Source organism: Bombyx mandarina, chromosome 26, assembly GCF_030267445.1.
Source record: "Bombyx mandarina strain Sakado chromosome 26, ASM3026744v2".
NCBI lineage: Eukaryota > Metazoa > Arthropoda > Insecta > Lepidoptera > Bombycidae > Bombyx > Bombyx mandarina.
The window spans coordinates 2,470,100-2,490,087 of NC_143232.1; the positions used below are offsets into that span (position 1 = coordinate 2,470,100).

Here is a 19,988-nt window from a genome sequence, read left to right on the forward strand (position 1 = left end):
ATCCTTCCGATCTACTTACGCTATTATTAGACGCCTTCAGCTAGGGGCAGGCTTAGGGACCTTGATAACCGTGCAACCCAACCCACGCATCAGCCCGCTGAGTTTATCGCCGGATCTTCACAGCGGGTCGCGATTCCGATCCGGTAGTGGACGTATTCGCGAAGCAGCTGCTCTCTAGCTGTGATGTCCTTTGGAGGCGCTCGGGCTGTTAGCAAACCCCACCCCTCCTGCTTGAGTCCGTGCTCGCCCACCTGTCCTAGTGAAACTGAAAAGATCTCCAGGTCACCAGTAATCCTTTCTTCATAAAAAAGCAACACATTTTTTATTAATTTCTTTGCGATTTGGCCATAGAACCCTAACAAAACATTATTTCCAACAATTCATGACTGACATCATCAACTATTATAATTATATTCATAGATTCGTCAATGACTCGCTATAAAGCGGAACTAGCTTCGCATTCCTCTAATACAAAGTTTTTAGAGGTTTTTAAACGAAATCGTCACAGAGTGACTATTGAATTCCTCGTTTTTGATTTATAAATTCTACTTCGCAAGAAGGTTCCTGAGTGGCATCAGGATGCTCGTCCTCCTCTTGCTCGGCGTGTTGTTGTGTTTATTCGTGTGGTCGATGAGGCTACCGGGAACGGGGATCCCGGAGCTGCCGGGGAAGTTACCGATCATTGGACACGGCTTAATGTTTTTCGGCGACGGCAAACGTAAGTTTCAACTTTTCTCCGTCTCAAGGATAGCAAGCACGGTTCACGCAAGTCGGGTATCTATCTTATCTGCTGGGTTCTACGGACGTTTTTGAAGCATTTTACCTAAACTAATACCTCCCTCCGTGCGTCGTATTCCTCAGTGCTGAGGGTCGTGACCTTTACGGAGCACTTTTGTCAGGACTATTCATTCCTGTACTCCGCGCAGTGGATAGCGACATTGATGATGGAGTGCCAAGTTTTTTTTTATTGCTTAGACGGGTGGACGAGCTCACAGCCGACCCGGTGTTAAGTGGTTACTGGAGCCCATAGACATCTACAACGTAAATGCTATACCCACCTTGAGATATGAGTTCTAAAGTCTCAGTATTGTTACACCGGCTGCACCCTTCAAACCGAAACGCATTCACGGCAGAATAGGCTGGTGGTGGTACCTACCCGTGCGAACTCACAAGAGATCCTACAACCAGTATGTTGTTATGTTTGGTATGGTATGTTATATTATTTTCCAGACATCCACAAAACATTTAAATGGATAGGAGAAGAAGCCATTAAACTAGGTGGGGTTGTTTCAGTGAACTTTGGACCTATAAAGGCTTACGGTAAGTCTCAGAGAACAATTGCTTAGTTTTACTTGGAAAATTGAAGCATGTATAATTGCTAAAGCATCTGAATGTCATTCCCATCACCCGACATCAGCGTGAGTCTCAGCCGTCAGGACACTGAGCATTTGAGCGTTCTTTCTACTCGACTAACCAAGTAGAGCAATTCATTTCAAGCATACGTTTACCGCCTAAGCCCTCTGACGGAATTCTATTCTATTATATCAGCCACAGACGTCCACTGCTAGACATAGGCCTCCCCCGAGCCTCGCCACAAAGATCGGTCCTGCCTTTCTGGCGGAATACAACATGGGAAACGTCATTCGATTCGTCTCGACCGTGGAAGTGACTTATTATTCCAGTGGGCTATTTCAGGCAATAAATAACAATATATTAATAATTATTATATATTTATATATATGTAATTCAAACGGACCGGTCCACAATATTGACCTTGGTTACAATTCAAACTCTAATTAGATTCAATTATATTCATTATTTATTGTACATTCGGGTTATGTAGGTACTTTGAAACATTTTTTCTCTAGCGAATGCCACAAGATTTAAATCAATTAAATCTAAATATCCAACAAGCCGGCTACAAAGATGGCCGCGGGATATCTGCGAGAAACACCTAAAAATATTCAAAGATAATTTTTTTTACCCTTAGCTGTTGCTGACCCGGATGACAGCGCTGTTGTCGCCACCAACTGCTTAGCAAAAGGATTCTTCTATGATTTCTCAAACGCTTACATAGGAAATGCAATACTTTGTGCGAAGCGTAAGTTTTTGTTTAATGAACTCTTCTTTATGATTACACTGGCTGACCCGGCAGACTTCGTAGTGCCTCAATTGATAAATAAAAGACCTAAACTTTTGTATAAAATAAACTGTTCTCGAGTTTTAGCGAGACCAACGAACAGCAGTTAATTTTTATATATATATAGATAATAATGAATTTGTCGCCAGTTCCACTTTGGAAACAGCAAAGGAAGGCGTTAAATCCGGCTTTCAAACAACAAATCCTCAACAACTTCATGGATATCTTCAACAACCAGGGAAGGAGACTGATCATGCAGCTCGCGGCGCACGGGCCGGGCTCGTTTGACCACCACCATCCCATTTTGATAAACAATTTGGAATCCTCACTGCGTAAGTTATTTTGGCTACGGGGAGCCGTCTCGATGTTACTTTGGAATTATTTTTTACCTTGTCATCGTGGCCTAAAGGATAAGACGTCCGGTGCATTCGTATCGAGCGACGCAACGGTGATCGAATCCCGCAGGCGGCTACCAATTTTTCTAATGAAATACGTACTTAACAAATGTTCTCGATTGACTTCCACGGTGAAGGAATAACTTGTGTGATAAAAATCAAACCCGCAAAATTAGAATTTGTGTAATTACTGGTGGTAGGACCTCTTTTCAGTCCGCGCGGATAGGTACCACTACCCTGCTTATTTCAGCCGTGAAGCAGTAATGCGTTTCGGTTTGAAGGGTGGGGCAGCCGTTGTAGCTATACTGAGACTTTAGAACTCACATCTCAAGGTGGGTAGCGGCATTTACGCTGTAGATGTCTATGGGCTCCGGTAACCACTTAATACCAGGTGGGCTGTGAGCTCGTTCACCTATCTATGCAATAAATAAATAAAACCTTACCAATATTTAACATTAACAAACCCCCAGTGATATTCTATTCTAACATAAGAATTTCTGGCTTCAGAAACCCTAGCAGGATACCATATAGATGAAATAGCCGATAAATGTGAGACATATGTTCAAAACGTTGAAGAATTCATTGACATTATTACTGAAAGATTCTCCAAAATATGGTGGTACAGCGACTATTTATTTAGCTTCTCAGATTTGAAGAAACGACTAGATAAATGTACAAATATCATACACAGCTATAGTCTAAATGTAAGTTTTAACATAGGAACACGCATAAGAAACTACTAACCTAACTCGCTTATAACAAATATATCTATACCTAGTCTTGCCATAAATACTGAGACAAAGGAAAAAAAAATCTATTGCAAATAACATTTATTACTTTTACAGTGTGTTAGTTCAATACATTAATATAAAACAATTTAAAGTATAAAAAGCTTATTCGAAGTGGTCTCCAATACAGTCCTTTAAACGTTGAGGCCAGTTATCAATAGAAGCACGCACTCTTTCCATGGGAAAAATTTTCACTGTCAATCGTACGGATTGTTTTAGGGACTCCAAATTATCATGGCGTTTAGAGCAAGCCGTACTCTCTAAAACTGACCATAAATCATAATCCAGCGGATTAAGATCGGGACTAGACGACGGTCAGTCTTCAGCTCTGATGAAGTCCGAAACGTTCGTTTCCAACCAAGACTGCGTAGATCGAGTTTTATGACCTGGCGCCGAGTCTTGCTGGAAGGACCATTCTTGATTATTAAACATGGTGTTGTTAAGGGGCTTCACTACTTTCTCAAGAATGGTATCTTGATACACTTGTGCCGATGTTTTGATACCTTTTTCACAAAAGTATGGCTCAGTCACTCCTTCATAGCTAATGCCCCACCAAACCATCACTGAAGTCTGATAGTGCCCACGTTGCACTCTGTCGACTAATTGGGAAGCTTCCTTAGAGCTTTGAGCATAAATACAGTCATTTTGTTTGTTAAAATGTTGCTCAATTGTAAAAAATTTCTTGCGTACCGGTTCAGTACTTGTTTCGATTTTACCACCCTATTCTCTTTTAAATTATCAGTTAAGAAATGACCAGTACGTCTCTTATAGGCTGCAAGTCCTAAGTCATCTTTTAAAATACGCGACATGGTTCTAGGTGCTATCTTCATGTCCCGAGATAAAATATTTTGCTTTCGGACAGAATTTCTTCGAATTCTTTCCCTTACTGCTTTGACCACCTTTTTCACCTTTTTCGTACGAACACTGCGTGGACGGCCAGATCTTTTTCTGTCACAAACAGAGGGGTCTCATTGCACCTATTAGTAGCCCGGTACCCAAACATTTTACTAATACCAAGCGTATGGAGAGTTTTAAAAATTGCATTTGGCTCCATACCTAATTTGCGTAATGCAAGCACCGCGATTCGGTTCTTTTTATCAATCACCTGGAGGTGGACTCCATTTTAATATCGCAAAATATTGTACAATGGATTGGCGCCAAAATGAAAAAACTCAATGAGCAATCATATAAAAATGACAGATTCCAAATTCAAATGTAATATTTTGTTTATTTTTAATTGTAACAGTATTTATGGCCAGACTAAGTATATATAAAAATGAATTGCTGTTCGTTAGTCTCGCTAAAACTCGAGAACAGCTGGACCGATTTGGCTAATTTTGGTCTTGAATTATTTGTGGAAGTCCAGAGAAAGTTTAAAAAGGTAGGTAAATATGAAAATGCTCGGAATTATATAAAAAATAACAATTTTGTTTTTCCTTTTATGTGTCCCCCGTCGGACGGATTCCTTTTGTATGTTTTAAGTTTATTTTATACAAAAGTTTAGGTCTTTTATTTATCGATTGAGGCACTACGAAGTCTGCCGGGTCAGCTAGTAACAAATAAAAATTGTATCGCCTTCATAGGAAAACAAGCGTACCAACCCAACCTCTCTCAAAACAATAATTAGTTCGACTTTGAAGGGAAACTTAAATCTTACATCTCTTGGACAGCAGCATTTAGGCAATCTTATCTACAGCCTGAATTGCCGCTGAGTTGTCTTAGCGAATAAAAATGTATTGCTCAAAGATATTTCGAATTCATCATTTTTCCCTTTGGCAGGCAATTAAGAAAAAAAGATTAGAAAAGAAATTGAATTCTACTTCTGAAAAGGATTTCAACTGTAGAACCGGTGAGTAACATACGTAGAGTTCTTGGTTATTCGCATTATTACCTTATTTTTTCAAGCTGTCCACTTTTATTTTCTCTGAAGTAATGATCGATATTCGCTAACTTCTTATAGAGCAGGAGTTTAAAGAGACAGTTTATAAGTATTCGAGACAGCTGCAGAGAGACCTTCATTAAGTACTGCTGTCGATGAAGTGACGGGCTTAACCAGTTACGCTGCAGAGATAGGCCGGCTAGTGGCTCCTATCCGTGCCTAATTCACGACAAGGCTCACCCTACGTGGCATAATCATGCATTTTACAAAAACCGTTTTAATTGTTTGTTAGCCTGTGTTATACCAACGATTTTAAAGAATACCTTAATTGAATTTATTTAAAATAATTAATATGAAAACTTATTTAATGAACGAACATAATTTGAAAACCAAATTAAAATGATTCGTTGTTGTTTTGAAACAATTGTAACTAAATTAAGCGAATTAAGTATTTTTTTTATGATTGAATGATTACTGGTGGCCCGGAGGCCTTTCCAGTTTCACCAGGACATGTGGGCGAGCAAAGGCTCAGCCAGGAGGGGTGGGATTTGCTAACAGTTACCCGAGCGCCTCCGAAGGAGACCTAACAACTCAAGAGCAGCTGCTTCGCGAATGAATCTACTACCGGATCGGAATCGCGACCCGCTGAGAAGATCCGGCGAGAAACTCAGCGAGCTGATTCATGGGTTAGGTTGCACGGCGAACTCTACTCTTCGACGAGTACGGTTACCGGGGTCCCTAAGCCTGCTCCTAGTGTTGGAGCTGAAGGCGTTTAATGCAAAGGTTATTGGATCTGATGTATCCGTAAGGACGTGTCTAGGGCGTCGACGGTGACTGGCTCCTACGTGATCAGGATTCGGGAAGTAGTCAGCGGCGGCAACGATAAGGCGATTATCATGACGCATACCCTTATCGAAGTACCGTTCCGACGCTGACTTCATGTATTTCTGGATAGATTCGAGGCCCAGGTCGTCGTGTAGGTCAACGTTCCTCACGAACCACGGAGCTCCGACGGCTAACCTGCAAAAGCGGGATTGCAGGGATTGTAGGGTGTCTACGTGTGTGCGGGCCGCATGAGCGAACACCACACTCGCGTAAGTCATGACGGGCCTTATGCAATTTTTGGAAACTGCCACCTTGTTCCGAAGGGACATTTTACTCCGCTTACAGATCATGGGGTAGAGTCTACCGAGAATAAGCGCGGCACGGTCACGCGAATTAAGTAAACAAGTTAACTAAACTAGAGGACTCGCAGTAGTCGAAATTCGACTATAATTAATTGGAATTGTAAGTTTGTACACTATTATGATTGTTTTTTATACTTCTACTAGCTAACCCGGCAAACGTTGTGTTGCCTTAAATAAGATTTCTACGGAAATTCTAATTTAGAAAAAAAAACCTCATACAACCACATAATACCTCATTATAACAAAAAATAAATTATCCAAAAAATAAAAAATAAAAATTAATGTTTGGGGTGGACAACCCTTATCACTTAGGGGTATGAAAAATAGATAGTAGCCGATTCTCAGACCTACTGAACATACTATTCATACACAAATAAAACCAAAAAAACATGGCTGAAAAATGTATAGTATGGTATAGCTCTCAAATATATTAAGTGTGTCGGCTCACGTCAGGGATAGCTGGGCGGTAGTTTCCGTCATCACTCGTATTCGATTGAACTCAGTTTAGTCAATAAAACTTTTCAATAATAATTATTGAAACTCAACACACACAACTTTCACAATGACAGGATAAACCGACAGTTTCGTTGCACATACCGACAGACCGACTGACTGACTGACTGACTGCCAGAAACTCACTGACTGAGACGGACGGAATGACTGTCTGACACGGAATGCCACGACTCTGTCCACGTACCGCCATTTTATACTGTGGCGTTACAGAGTCTACCCTTCATTTTGTGATATTTATCAAAACAACATTTCATCATTTAAAATAATAATCAAAACCACCGTCTTAATATTACTAAAAGTCGTTATCCACGACAAGTGTATAATCTATGATGTATAGTGAGTAAGTAAGACAGGAGACCGGCTTCGTCCTCATCCTTATTACGTGATGTTTGCTGGATGAGTGGTGACATCTGGCGAGGATAACTGATCGATTGATAGTTGATCAGTAGTCGACCGGCGAGGGCGGGAGATCAAATTGAATTTAAAAAAATCATAATTTAAGGAACTTGAAATTATAAACTCTGAATAAGAATTTATCGTACTACAATTATAATATTTGATTGCCATCTTGCAACCTTATTGCGGATCTGTGCATAAAAAAAAAATGGGATGGAAAAATAGGGGTTGATCGTATAAGAGTGAAAATTGAGAGTAATTTGATTTTTTTTATTTTAATTCATGACAAAATAAAAATTAAAATTAAAATCTTGCCAAAAAAATTAAAGATTTTAATTAGCAAATAAAGATAAGGGTTGATCGTAGAGGAGTAAAAATTTAGGGTTGTATGTATTTTTATATGCTGTATCATAAAAAAATAAAAACAAAACTTTTTGGCGAAAAAATAAAAATTAAATTTAGGGGTGGACCACCCTTAACATTTAGGGGTATGAAAAATAGATAGTAGCCGATTCTCAGGCTTACTGAATATGCATAAAAAATTTCATGAGAATCGGTCAAGCGGTTTCGGAGGAGTATGGGAACGAACATTGTGACACGAGAATTTTATATATTAGATTAGATTAGATAATCACAAATTTCGCCAAGGCTACACTATAAAAAATATTAACAAAGACAAACAATATTTAATGTATTCTCAATTTGACAATAGACGTCAAGAACAAAAGTTTGACAATAAATAGTAAGCATACGTGTGTGCGTCAAATACATGGTATATAGTGTTTTGAATTTAGATGTTTTTGGGACTGAGAAAAGGATAAGATTTAGGACTCACTCTGTATTTCGTTGATGCACTATTAAATTTTCTCACTGGCGAGAGTTATATGTGCTGATCGATCAACAAATCACAATTTTATTGTGTTTGCACCAGCACCATGTTTTAGTTTTTTTTACACACTTCGCGCCATTTTCATACGCGCGTAGTTTTTCTTGTAGTGTCAACAGATGGCGTGGATAGGGGATTGAGGGAGGAATAAGGAAAAGGAAGTCCCAACATTTCCCCCACTTGAAATCATTGGAGGATTTCAAAAGATTTTAATAAGATAATAAGCTGTGGTAACTAATGCACCTAGTGAATTAGAGATAATAATATGATAAGAATAAAGTAATAGTTAAGATAAAAATAATAATTATGTAAATAAATAAGATATTATAAGCACTATTAAATTAGATAATAGTATAAAGTACAATAAAGGTTACAAGTTTTCGTGAATTGGCAAAGGACACAACTTTGTAACTGGTCGGCGCAGCAGACCGTGAGCTGTTTGGACAGTGACAACCCGTACTACGCCATCAGAACCGGGATGAATTATGCTAATTCTGCCGATACGCCATTCCAACGGTGGAAGGTTTTGATCCACGATCATAACTATATCTCCCAGCTTAACGTTACCGTGTTGTTTAAACCATTTAGCGCGTTGCTGTAATGTATGAAGATAATCCAAATGCCAGACACGCCAAAAACTTTCAGTTAGCTTTTGTAGCATCTGCCACCTAGAACGAACTGACATTTGTATATCTGCAAGGCTCGGGTAAGCTTACCAGAGGGCTCCCTGTGAAGAAATGTCCAGGTGTCAATACGTCTACCTCGTTGGGGTCAGAAGATACCGAAATGAATGGTCGTGAATTGAGAATAGCTTCAATCTTGGTAAGAATTGTTGTTAACTCTTCAAAGGTTAGGATTTGACTTCCGATTACACGTTTCAGGTGATACTTCATCGATTTTACCCCACTTTCAAATATACCTTCAAAATGACTTCCGGTTGGCGGGTTTAGTTTCCATTGTATTTATCAAAATAGATTCAACTTTAAGATTCTTGCTTAGCATTAATTGACGCATCTCGCTAAGATAGCGTTTAGCACCCAAGAAATTCGAACCACAGTCCGAAATTATGGTACTACATAAACCACGACGAGACACAAACCTATCTAGAGCAGCAATAAAGGCCGAAATGGAGAGCTCAGTTACCAATTCAATATGAATCGCCTTAACCGCTAGACAGACAAATATACAGGCATAAGTTTTATATGTTTTTGCATTTCGTCTGCGACTTTCTTTCACGATAAAAGGTCCTGCAAAGTCGACACCTATATTTTGAAAGCAACGAGCTGCTTGAACTCGGACAGAGGGAAGATAACCCATTACAGGTTGAAAGGGTACAGGATTTACTTTGAAACAAGTGACGCATTTTGAAAGCCGTGATCTAATAAGATTACGAATACTTAGGATCCAAAATTTTCTTTGAATTAAAGGTTGTAACGCACGAGGAGGTCCACAGTAGAAATAAATGATGGTAATAGTCAATAATAATCCGAGAAAGATGGGAGGTTTTTGGCAATAATAACGGATTTATAGCTGATTGTGGCAAGTTTGCATTTTTTAATCGTCCCCCCACTCGTAACAGACCCCGTTGATCAAGAATTGGCGCTAACTTTATTATAGTGCGAGAACAATATTTTCCACTTTTAATTGCACTAATTTCGCTAGCGAATGTAAGAGATTCAACATGTTTTACAATAGTAAAGAGAGAGTCTTCGAGTTCTGTAAAAGTTAAAAAAGATTTAATACGTTTTTCTGGCGGACGAGTTGCGTTTGCAATAAAATGTCGACACCAGGCAAAGATGCGTTGTAGCCTCAACAATGAAGAGTACTTCTCTATTAACTGAGTTAGAATACTATAGTCGGAAGACTCCAAAAGGACATGGCACAAGAAGCTGGATTTTACTTCAGCTAATTCCTTTAGATAAGGTAATTTTTCAGACACCGGCCATGTAAAAGAATTTGAGATTATCCATTTGGGTCCTGTCCACCAAGTGGAACAAGCCACAAGCTGAGAACAGGTAAAACCACGACTGCAGTAATCTGCTGGATTATCATACGTTGGCCCATGATACCAATTTTCGGCAGACAAATTATCTAACAGCTTCACGACACGGTGTGCCACGAAAGTTTTAAGACGATGAGGTTCTGTTTGCAGCCATAATAGTACAGTCGAGCTATCAGTGAATGCCCATATCTTTGAAATTTTTATGTTTGAGGTTTGAGTTTAATTTAGTAAATTACTAATATGCTTCAATATCTTTGCTAGCAATACGGCACTACATAGCTCCAATCGGTTGACAGTGAGAACTTTTAATGGAGCTACTTTAGATTTTGCAATAAGCAAGTGAGATGTAATTTCACTGTCTGTAGTGATGCGTAAGTACACAGAAAAATCATAAGCCTTGGTAGATCCTTCACAAAAACCTACAAGTTCGTATGATTTTGAATGAAGAGGTACAATTAGTCGAGGAATTTTAATATCCTTCAGATAGTGAAACTCGGATGTAAATAGATGCCATTGAGATATCATATCTGACGGTACAGTTTCATCCCAGTCAAGCTGAAGGCGCCTTAGTTCTTGTAAGGTAAGCTTAGCTATTAGAACCATTGGGGCCAACCATCCGAGTGGATCATAAATTCTGGCGACGTTTGATAGAATAGCACGTTTTGTATTCCCTGGAGCGAGTTCTGATAAAGCATAAGTGAAGTTATCATCAGCTGGATCCCATTGGACTCCAAGAATCTTGGGACTTTGTTTTTGTTTTTCATCACAAAATGTTTTTGGAACTTGACAATGTTCCGTTGGTATCTGAGTGAGGAATTCGGGTGAGTTGCTACTCCATTTACGTAATTCGAACTTAGCCCGCGCTAACATTAGTATTAACTCTTCTTTATGTTTCAGTGCAGTTTCAATAGATGTAGCACCAACGGTGACGTCATCCATGTAGTATCATGACGAAGACTAGCAGCGGCTAAGGGCCACTCTTTTTCGTAGTCAGAGGCTAATTGATGCAGAGAAGGTATTGCCAGATAAGGGGAACTCGTAACCCCGTAGGTTACCGTTTTTAGCTCGTACTCAATTACAGGATCAGAAGGAGAATCGCGCCAAAATATATGCTGCCATTTTCGGTCTTCTGGCCTGAGTTCAATGTTTCGATACATCTCACTGATGTCGGCAGTAAAAACAACAGCATGCAACCGAAATTTTGTGAGTATATCATCTTTGTCATTTTGAAGTTTTGGGCCGGTATATACAAGATCGTTGAGAGACTTGCCATTGGTAGTTTTTGCGCTAGCATCGAATACAACCCTAAGTTTAGTCGTTGTACTTTCCGGGCGTATGACACAATGATGAGGAATTATATACTGCCCGATTTTATTCGAGTCCGTGCTACGCTCCATATGCCCTAACAACTTGTATTCGCGCATAAAGGCGGTGTACTCTTTTTTCAACTCTAAGTTTCGATCAAGGCGTCGTTCTAGGTTAACGAGCCGAGAGAAAGGTTGGTTGAAAGAATCGCCTAGTTGACTAATAGGTTGTTTGAGAAGCATAGGTACAACATATCTGCCGTCGGGATTACGATACGTTAGATTTGAGTACATTTGTTCACATTTAATATCTTCAGAGTTTAAGATAACCTGGCTTGGAGGTTCTTCGATCTCCCAGAATCGCTTGAGTCCCTCGTCTAGAGAACGTGTGGATGCTAAGAGAGAAGATATTGTTGGCGGAGGTAAATGGTTTGTATCAAGTTTGCCGGTGATGACCCAACCAAATACGCTGTATAAAGCTACCGGTAGATCATGACCGGGCTGAACGCGTTGACCGTCATAAATACTATGGAACAGTTCTGCGCCGAGTAGTAAATCTACATTTGATGGTTTATCAAAATGCTCATCTGCGAGGACCAAATGTTTAAAAGATTCACGAAGATTACTAGGTAAGTTTGTAGCAGCCATTTTACTCGTTATAGTATTGACTACGACAGGTTTAATGTTGAAATGAGGATTTTCTGAAGTACGAGAAAGTACAGTGCAAGAAAGAACTCCAGTCACGTGATGTACAGCATTTTGACCTAGACCAACTACGGCTAATGGACAGCGACGTAATGGAAAGCCCATACGTTGACAACATGACTTGGTAATGAAACAATTTTTAGCACCACTATCAATCAAAGCACGTACAAGAAATGATTGATTAGTACTGCGAGGATGACGAACGCGAACTACACAAGTACCCAAAAGAACCACCGAGCCACTGTAGCCCACATAGGCATTAGTGGAGGCTGCAGTGCTAGACTCGAAGGTAGGATTACGTGTGATATCGTCCGGGCGTACGGCAACTGGGAACGTGCCACTCACAGCTGTATTTACCTCATGGAGAAGCGTATGATGTCGTTGTCCACAAGTAAAACAATTTAATTTTGAATAACACTTATTAATGTTATGATTTGGGCGTAAACAGTTTTTACATAAAGATTTTGATGTCACTAAATGAAGCCGGTCTTGTATGCCTAAAACTTGAAATTTAGGACACTTATATAGATTATGTTGTTGTTCACAACAGCTACACGGTGCGCCGGTGTTAACACTTGAAGATATATTTGAATTAACGGGCAATGATGTTGATTTCAAATAAGTTTTTTTAGAAAAACATTCATTGCGAGGTGCACTTTTATAATTTGTGAGTTGTTTATTAGTTTGTTGTATACGTACAACAGATGACGAGCTTGGTTCACTAACCTCTAATATCTTAACATAGTTTTGTAAAAAACTTAGTAAGTCGTTTATAGTAGGTAGGTTTTTTTGACTTTTCCTGTAACTGTGATTCAAATATTTTACGAGTGTCACTGTCTAAAGTACGGGACGCCAAATAGAATAATATAAATTCACCAAGATTGGGAATGTTTACTGCCTTGAGGGCATTGACACTTTCGTATAATAAATTATTATTTAATGTCAATAAATCATTAATGTTAGAACTTTTCAATTGCTGAAATTGTATAATTTTGTCTGAATAAGATGTAGCTAATAATCTTTTATTTTCAAATCGACCCACTAGTGCGTCGAAAACTATTTTATAATTATCAGATGTAACAGGTACCCCTTTGGCAATCGATGAGGCGGCACCCGATAGACACGATATTAAATAATGAAATTTCTCAATTGCTGTAATATTCTCATTCTCGTGCACAAGCGACGCAAATGTATCATAAAAAGTCCGCCATTGCTCAATTCTACCATCAAACTTGATTAAATTAATTTTTGGTAAACATACTTGCTGACCAAACGGCCGCGGCGGGTGCGCCGGCGTTGCCGGGGTCGGCGTTACACGCTTCCGATATCGCGTAATACATGTCGTCAAATGCCTTAACAACTTGCATATCGATTTTGTCTTTAGGATTAATTTCAAGTTTTAACGCATTTATTTGATTAGTTAGGTCTAAATATTCCTGCCGTAAAACATCCATACGTTTGTATCGAACATTGAATTGAGATAATTTTGACGAATCTGATGGAATTTGTTGTGATAAGTTATAAAGTATTTGTATGTCCTTAAAAACTTCACGTTGACTTGTTAGCAGTTTTAATTTGAGTTCTGACATTATAGAATACGTAAATTATAGTATCAATACAAACATAATTAGAATTTGAATAAAAAAATTACGTTGCAAATGAATGCTATTTTTACAACCGAGAAATTTATTGAACTACCTACGTCACTTGAGATTTATAAGAATATATTATTATTTTATGCTTTAAATAGTAAAATAATATTACAAAATAATAGTTATATTGTTATTAAGATAAATTAAAGCGAAATAAAATGTATAACTAGAGTTTTCTAACGAATATGCCCCTAGTTACCATAGGTTATTCGCGCTCGAAACGGACCACTAAATATGTTTTGAATTTAGATGTTTTTGGGACTGAGAAAAAGATAATATTTAGGACTCACTCTGTATTTCGTTGATGCACTATTAAATTTTCTCACTGGCGAGAGTTATATGTCCTGATTGATCAACAAATCACAATTTTATTGTTTTTGCACCGGCACCATGTTTTAGTTTTTTTTTACACACTTCGCGCCATTTTCATACGCGCGTAGTTTTTCTTGTAGTGTCAACAGATGGCGTGGATAGGGGATTGAGGAAGGAATAAGGAAAAGGAACTAAATTAGGTGACGCCGATAAATTAAATTCAACATTGCTGTATTTATTCTATCAACAATGAATCTTATTTGCTTTTTACAGAAACAACTATATCCTTGTTAGATTTTATTCTCGATCAAGACAAATCAAAGCAATTTTTAACTGACGAAGAAATACGAGAACAAATAGACATATTCCTTATAGGCTCCTTTGATACTTCTGCCACCGCATTAATTTACTTGTTAACAGTAGTGGGGTCATATCCCGAGGTGCAGCAAAAAATATATGATGAGTAAGTTTAAAACTATTAATTATTATTATTTTATCTATTGAGAATCGCAAGATGATGATGATGATCAAGTTTCAAATAAACGTGTTCTTAATGGTGGTAGACTTTATTTTTAATTGCCATTATATACAGACAGAATACGGTCGGTTGGATGCCGATATTCATAAAGCTAGTGAAGCGATACCTCTATGATATTTATGAATTATTGTCTCTAGTGGCTAACGGCTTCTTAGACGTTACACATGTAAAGTATGCCCAATATTTACTGCAGGCGACAGTAAATTGGAGTGCTCTGTGGAATGATTTAAGAAAATCCCCAAACGCGGTTTATCATTGCACCATGAAACTCTGAAATTTACTTCCTAACAGTTTCCTAAGGGCCATAACATGTAATCTTATAATATACTATACTACGAGTATAATCATATTACTTATATCTTCAAACGTATGTAGGTGCCGACCAGTCCTCAGCATTAGGCAGCGGCCTGGCTGTGCCCCTGACAATAAAAAATAATAAATACGTCGACCAGAAGCATCACTTTTGGTTGCAGATTTTGCCAAATGAACACTGTTCACAAATATGAAAAGATTTCACGATCACCTGAATTACGCCCACGGTTCTTCTCAGTGGGTCGCGTTTCCGATCCGGTGGTAGATTCTGCGAAGCACGGCTCTTGCTAGGGCCAGTGTTAGCATCACCCCAGTTTGAGCCCCGTGAGCTCACCTACATGTTAGGGCAAAGGTGATATAGCCTCTCAAGGCTATCAGGATAAGTAGGAAAAAAAAACTGAATTACTTCAGATCAACCCTTGTTTCGTTATAAGCGACAACACTCAGAAGCTTTGGTTACCGTTTAGTATCTGGTTAAGTGCACAAATGAGGAAAAAATGAAAAAAAATTAGTTCGATGTTATTTGTCGCGTTCCGTCGAGAAGCTGCCCAATATTGATGTTTATAACTTCCAAAACTTATAAAATATTGTTAATCTTGCAAGTGTCATTCGCGAGACTTAGGTTTCAGTTACGTTGCCAATGCTAAGCGGTAATACAGTTCACGACATTGTGACTTCAATTATAATTCAATTAAAAAATCTTTCTGCTTGTTAATCAAATGTAGTCAAACTTAAAGAAACAAATATATTTATGTTCAGGATATTAGCCGAAGTAGGTGATAGCAAAGATGTAACGAAGGATGTCCTACCAAAACTCGTTTATTTGGAAGCGGTGATCAAGGAGACTCTGAGGATGTACACTGTCATACCTGTGATAGCAAGAAAAACTGATATTGACTTAAAACTCAGTAAGTATTTGCAATGCATGCTCTATAAGAATTCTTGACATTAGAGACCTTGAAAGGCGATTGCATGCAGCAGAGATGCGAATGTTGCGATGGATGTGTGAAGTAACGAGAATAGATAGAACACGAAATGAATGTGTTACAGGAAATCTGAAAGTGGCACCTGTGACAGAGAAGTTGAGAAGTGCGCGTTTGGGATAGTATGGACATGTGATGAGATGAAATGAAAATGAGGTTGGTAAGAGAGTGTTAACTATGAATGTGGAAGGATATAGAAGAAAAGGTAGACCTAAGAAGAAATGGATGAACTGCGTGAAAGACGATATAAGAGGGGAGCGAACGAAGAAATGGTATATGATAGAGGAGTATAGAAGGAGAAAACATGTTGCGCCGACCCCAGGTAACTGGGAGAAGGGCAGGAAAATGATGATGATTCGAGACCTTGGATCAGTAACTGTATCTGTGTAAATATTATGAAGAAGTAGGGGAGAATGTACTTTCCCCACAATAGTTTAACCATCAAAGACCCTTCTACTAGCGGAGTTTGATTAGTATTTATTCTCTTAGCCCGCGCTTTCGTCCGTCGTCTTACTGTGGTAAATATATGTAAAGGTAATCTGAGTAAAAATAAAAACCATAACAGCAAGTGAGGGCTTCTACAAGTATCCTCTTGCTGAATATGACAGAGGAAACAACGGTGGAACTTCGGAGCTTTCTTTAAACGTATAAGACAACCAACTCTAAGAGTGAAAGGTTTCCGAAGCCTAATTGACATTCGAACAGACATTTTTTGACATTACTGAAGTCCATGGGCGACGGTAACCACTCACTATCAGGTTGGCTCGTCTGCCTAAAAGGGCAATAACAAAAAGAACAGAACTTTGTTAAAACAAATTTATTTTCTCAGGCCGACCAAACACAGTGTCGTTGTTATAAGTTCATGTGCACGTCCCTCTCCGCTCAAATAGCGATGTCACTCTGCGCACATGGCGGTATCTGGGTTCCCGCTTAGCCGGAGTGGAGGAGCTCGATGGGATATAGCCGGCAGTCATTCTGTGGGGTGGGTCTCGCGCGCTATTATCAAGGCCTAGTCTCCTAGAATCATTCGGTAGAGGGCGAGGGCTTCTGTACGTGAGCTCTCCCTCTTGTTCTTTGGAGGTGCTGGAGTCTGACATAACTTGGCCCGCTACTCCCCGTAACCGGATATCCGTAAAGCTTGATTCCCAGCGTTAAAAAAAGTGTCATTCTTACCCAACTGACTTTAAAATAGTCCAGTTTTTTATGTCTGCTACTATTGTTCAGTGGTGTTAACATTGCCGTAATCACCAGCACCCCCACTTGTAACGTCGGTAGTGGTAACGATGCGGCCCCTCGACATGCGGTGATGAGGCCGCCGGGACACGGTACAGAGAGCTTTCCACTACGAAAGTTGCAGAGTGGAATTTGCTCTAGACGATCGTCTTTATCCGTCGCCGTTTTTCCGATGACATTTTTTTATCAAATTGCAGGAAATTGTACAATACCCAAAGGAAGCTCTATAGGTATTTTGTTGGGGACCCTGCACCAGCATCCGCAGTGGGGACCGGACGCCCATCAATTCAAGCCCGAACGATGGTTCACTGAAAACCTTAATGTCTTTGCTCCCTTCAGCATGGGGAAACGAAATTGCATTGGTTAGTAGGCTTCGAATCCTAATACTACATATATTTTTATATTCTTCTAGCTCCAATGTAAGTATCCATTATTCTACATCAGCATTATAAGTGGTTGGGCACAAGTTCCTGCACATTTCTTGCGCGAAGCAGTCGTGCATTCCGCTTTGAATGAATGGAGCAGCTGTTTTACAAAAAAAGATGTGTGGTATCGTGGGACACCGGATAGGAACGAAGTCCCATATTATAAAAATATTAATTTTAAGTTCTATTTGAGGTATAAAGAAAATAATTATTCGAGGATACATTTTTGTATTAAGATTTTTTTATTGGTAAAAAAATAATGATAATGGAGCAGCCTCGCCCTGGGAGAACCGCCTGCATGATCATGTTATCCCCTACGCCAGGTAATTATGATTTGGCAAGAGAAATACGAGAACGTCTATCAACTGTGTAACATCTCGTCACCGCGATTCAGGAATAGTTGTATTTACGTGCAGCGACATCTGTTGATAACAAACTAAAGAGACAAAAATCTTACGTTACGGACGTTTTTTCTCAGTTAGGGTACCCCTCCGCATCGTCCCATAAGGAACTTCGTTCCAATAATTGAGACTAAAACCTCATATTTCAAGGTGGACGCCGACATTCCCTTCCGATGTCAGCAGGCTTCGATAACCATTTTGAAACAAGAAGACCGTGGATTCCACGGTGTGTGATGCCACCGGTTGACTCGTTGTATCGTCAGCTCGGAGATTGAAGTGGATCCTAAACTCCTCGAAAGTCAATATCCGATTCCCATAAATTTCTGTGCAGGAAAGGTCTACGCTATGATGTCCATGAAAGTACTGCTAGTCCACGTGTTCCGTCATTACAAAGTCACAGGAGACATCTCGAACACCGAGCATCGGCTGGGCATCATGTTGAAGCCGGCAACTGGTCATCATATTAAATTGGACAAAAGGAATAAGACGTGATAATATTAATTCGAACACACATTAAAAGTCTACTATATTTATAATTACTTATTTTGTCTTAAACTATCACTTAATTCAAGAATTGTACACAACAATATAAACGGTCATAATTATTTAATTAATAGGTTGGGGAAAAAGTATTTTCGCGTTATATATAGTATGTATGAACTTGTAATAAAATCTCTTTGGCTATACTATTTGTAGCTGGCTAGTTTTGGTACCATTAAAAGTTTAAATTTTAAAGAAGATAATTCGAAATTCAAATTAGAAAAGCGTGTGATTGTTAATTATTTTTCGTACTGTCAAGATGAATGAATCTAATGAAGAAATTCGATACATTTTTAAAAAAATCTACAAAAAACGCAAAAATGCAACGCAAGCCGCGAAAAAAAAAAGCGATGTTTATGGACCTAGTGTTGTGACTGTGAGAGGAGCACGAATTTGGTTTAAGCGTTTTCAGTCCGGAAATTTTGATGTCAAAGATGCACGTCGCTCTGGTCGCCCTATTACGGATAAAATGGATGCCATTTTTGAAAAAGTGGAGCAAGATCGGGACATCAGTAGTTACGACGTAGCTGAAGAACTGAGAATTGACCATAAAACAGTTTATTTACAGTAATCACAGTCTGTACAGTTATTGATTGTTTTTTTATCTTATTACTAGCCTTTGCCCGCGACATCGTCCGCGTGGAATAGTCACTTTACTTAATAGAATGTGAAAATATTTTTGAATAATAGAATGTTGAGGAGATATTAAAGGTACCAAATTTACGACCACCATTTTTTTGTCTATAAGACGTATCGCCGTCGAAACCCCACACAAGACAGGCACACCTAGCCAGTGCCATAACTGTCAATTATACGGGCATACTTCCCGTAACTGTCACGCGCGCCCCCGATGCGTCAAGTGTTTAGGCGATCACGCCACGGCCCTATGCACTCGCGATCAAAAAACCGCGACGGAACCGCCTAGCTGCGTCCTGTGTCGAACACAGGGTCACCCCGCAAATTACCGCGAATGCCCCCGAGCCCCGAAAATAAATCGCCGCGTCGCCCGCCAAAACCGCCTCCGAGCTTCCGGCCCAGACATCAAAGCCTCGGCACCCTCTGTGTCGCAGGCTAAGCCAGCTTTCGTTCCGGCGCCGATGCCCAGTGTCTCGGCTTGGGTGAAACCGCTGCCGTACACGAACACGGCTACAACTCCCTCCTCCGCGATTCGTCCATACTTAAGCCCGCGCGCCGTGACCCTAAAATCGCGAAATATAACATGGTCAGGAACGACAGGCTCTCTGCTCGTGGTGGTAGTACCGTCATTTACTATAGAAGAGCCCTGCATTGCGTCCCGTTCGATCCTCCCGCGCTATCTAATATCGAAGCATCAGTGTGCCGAATCTCACTGAGGGGCACGCGCCGATCGTTATCGCGTCCGTTTATCTTCCACCGGA

The 19,988-nt window shown here is 39.6% G+C and overlaps 1 protein-coding gene across 1 annotated transcript; it reads left to right on the forward strand.

Moving 5' to 3' along the window:
- The first annotated feature begins 491 nt into the window (after positions 1-491).
- LOC114253008 (cytochrome P450 4V2-like) lies at positions 492-18,543 on the forward strand. The gene is made up of 10 exons (XM_089738786.1): positions 492-718; positions 1,231-1,320; positions 1,991-2,101; positions 2,290-2,472; positions 3,043-3,239; positions 5,103-5,172; positions 14,433-14,622; positions 15,769-15,917; positions 17,423-17,587; positions 18,383-18,543. Exons 1-10 carry the CDS (start codon positions 580-582, stop codon positions 18,541-18,543), a joined length of 1,455 nt encoding a protein of 484 aa, XP_089594912.1. The 5' UTR covers positions 492-579.
- The last annotated feature ends 1,445 nt before the right edge of the window (positions 18,544-19,988 follow it).

Excerpts from the sequence above, each read along its gene's own strand:
- LOC114253008 (XM_089738786.1), top strand. The coding sequence starts at position 580 with ATGCTCGTCCTCCTCTTGCTCGGCGTGTTGTTGTGTTTATTCGTGTGG. Across the intron at positions 1,321-1,990 it reads TGGACCTATAAAGGCTTACG|CTGTTGCTGACCCGGATGAC; the intron begins GTAAGTCTCAGA and ends TTTTACCCTTAG. Across the intron at positions 15,918-17,422 it reads TGATATTGACTTAAAACTCA|GAAATTGTACAATACCCAAA; the intron begins GTAAGTATTTGC and ends ATCAAATTGCAG.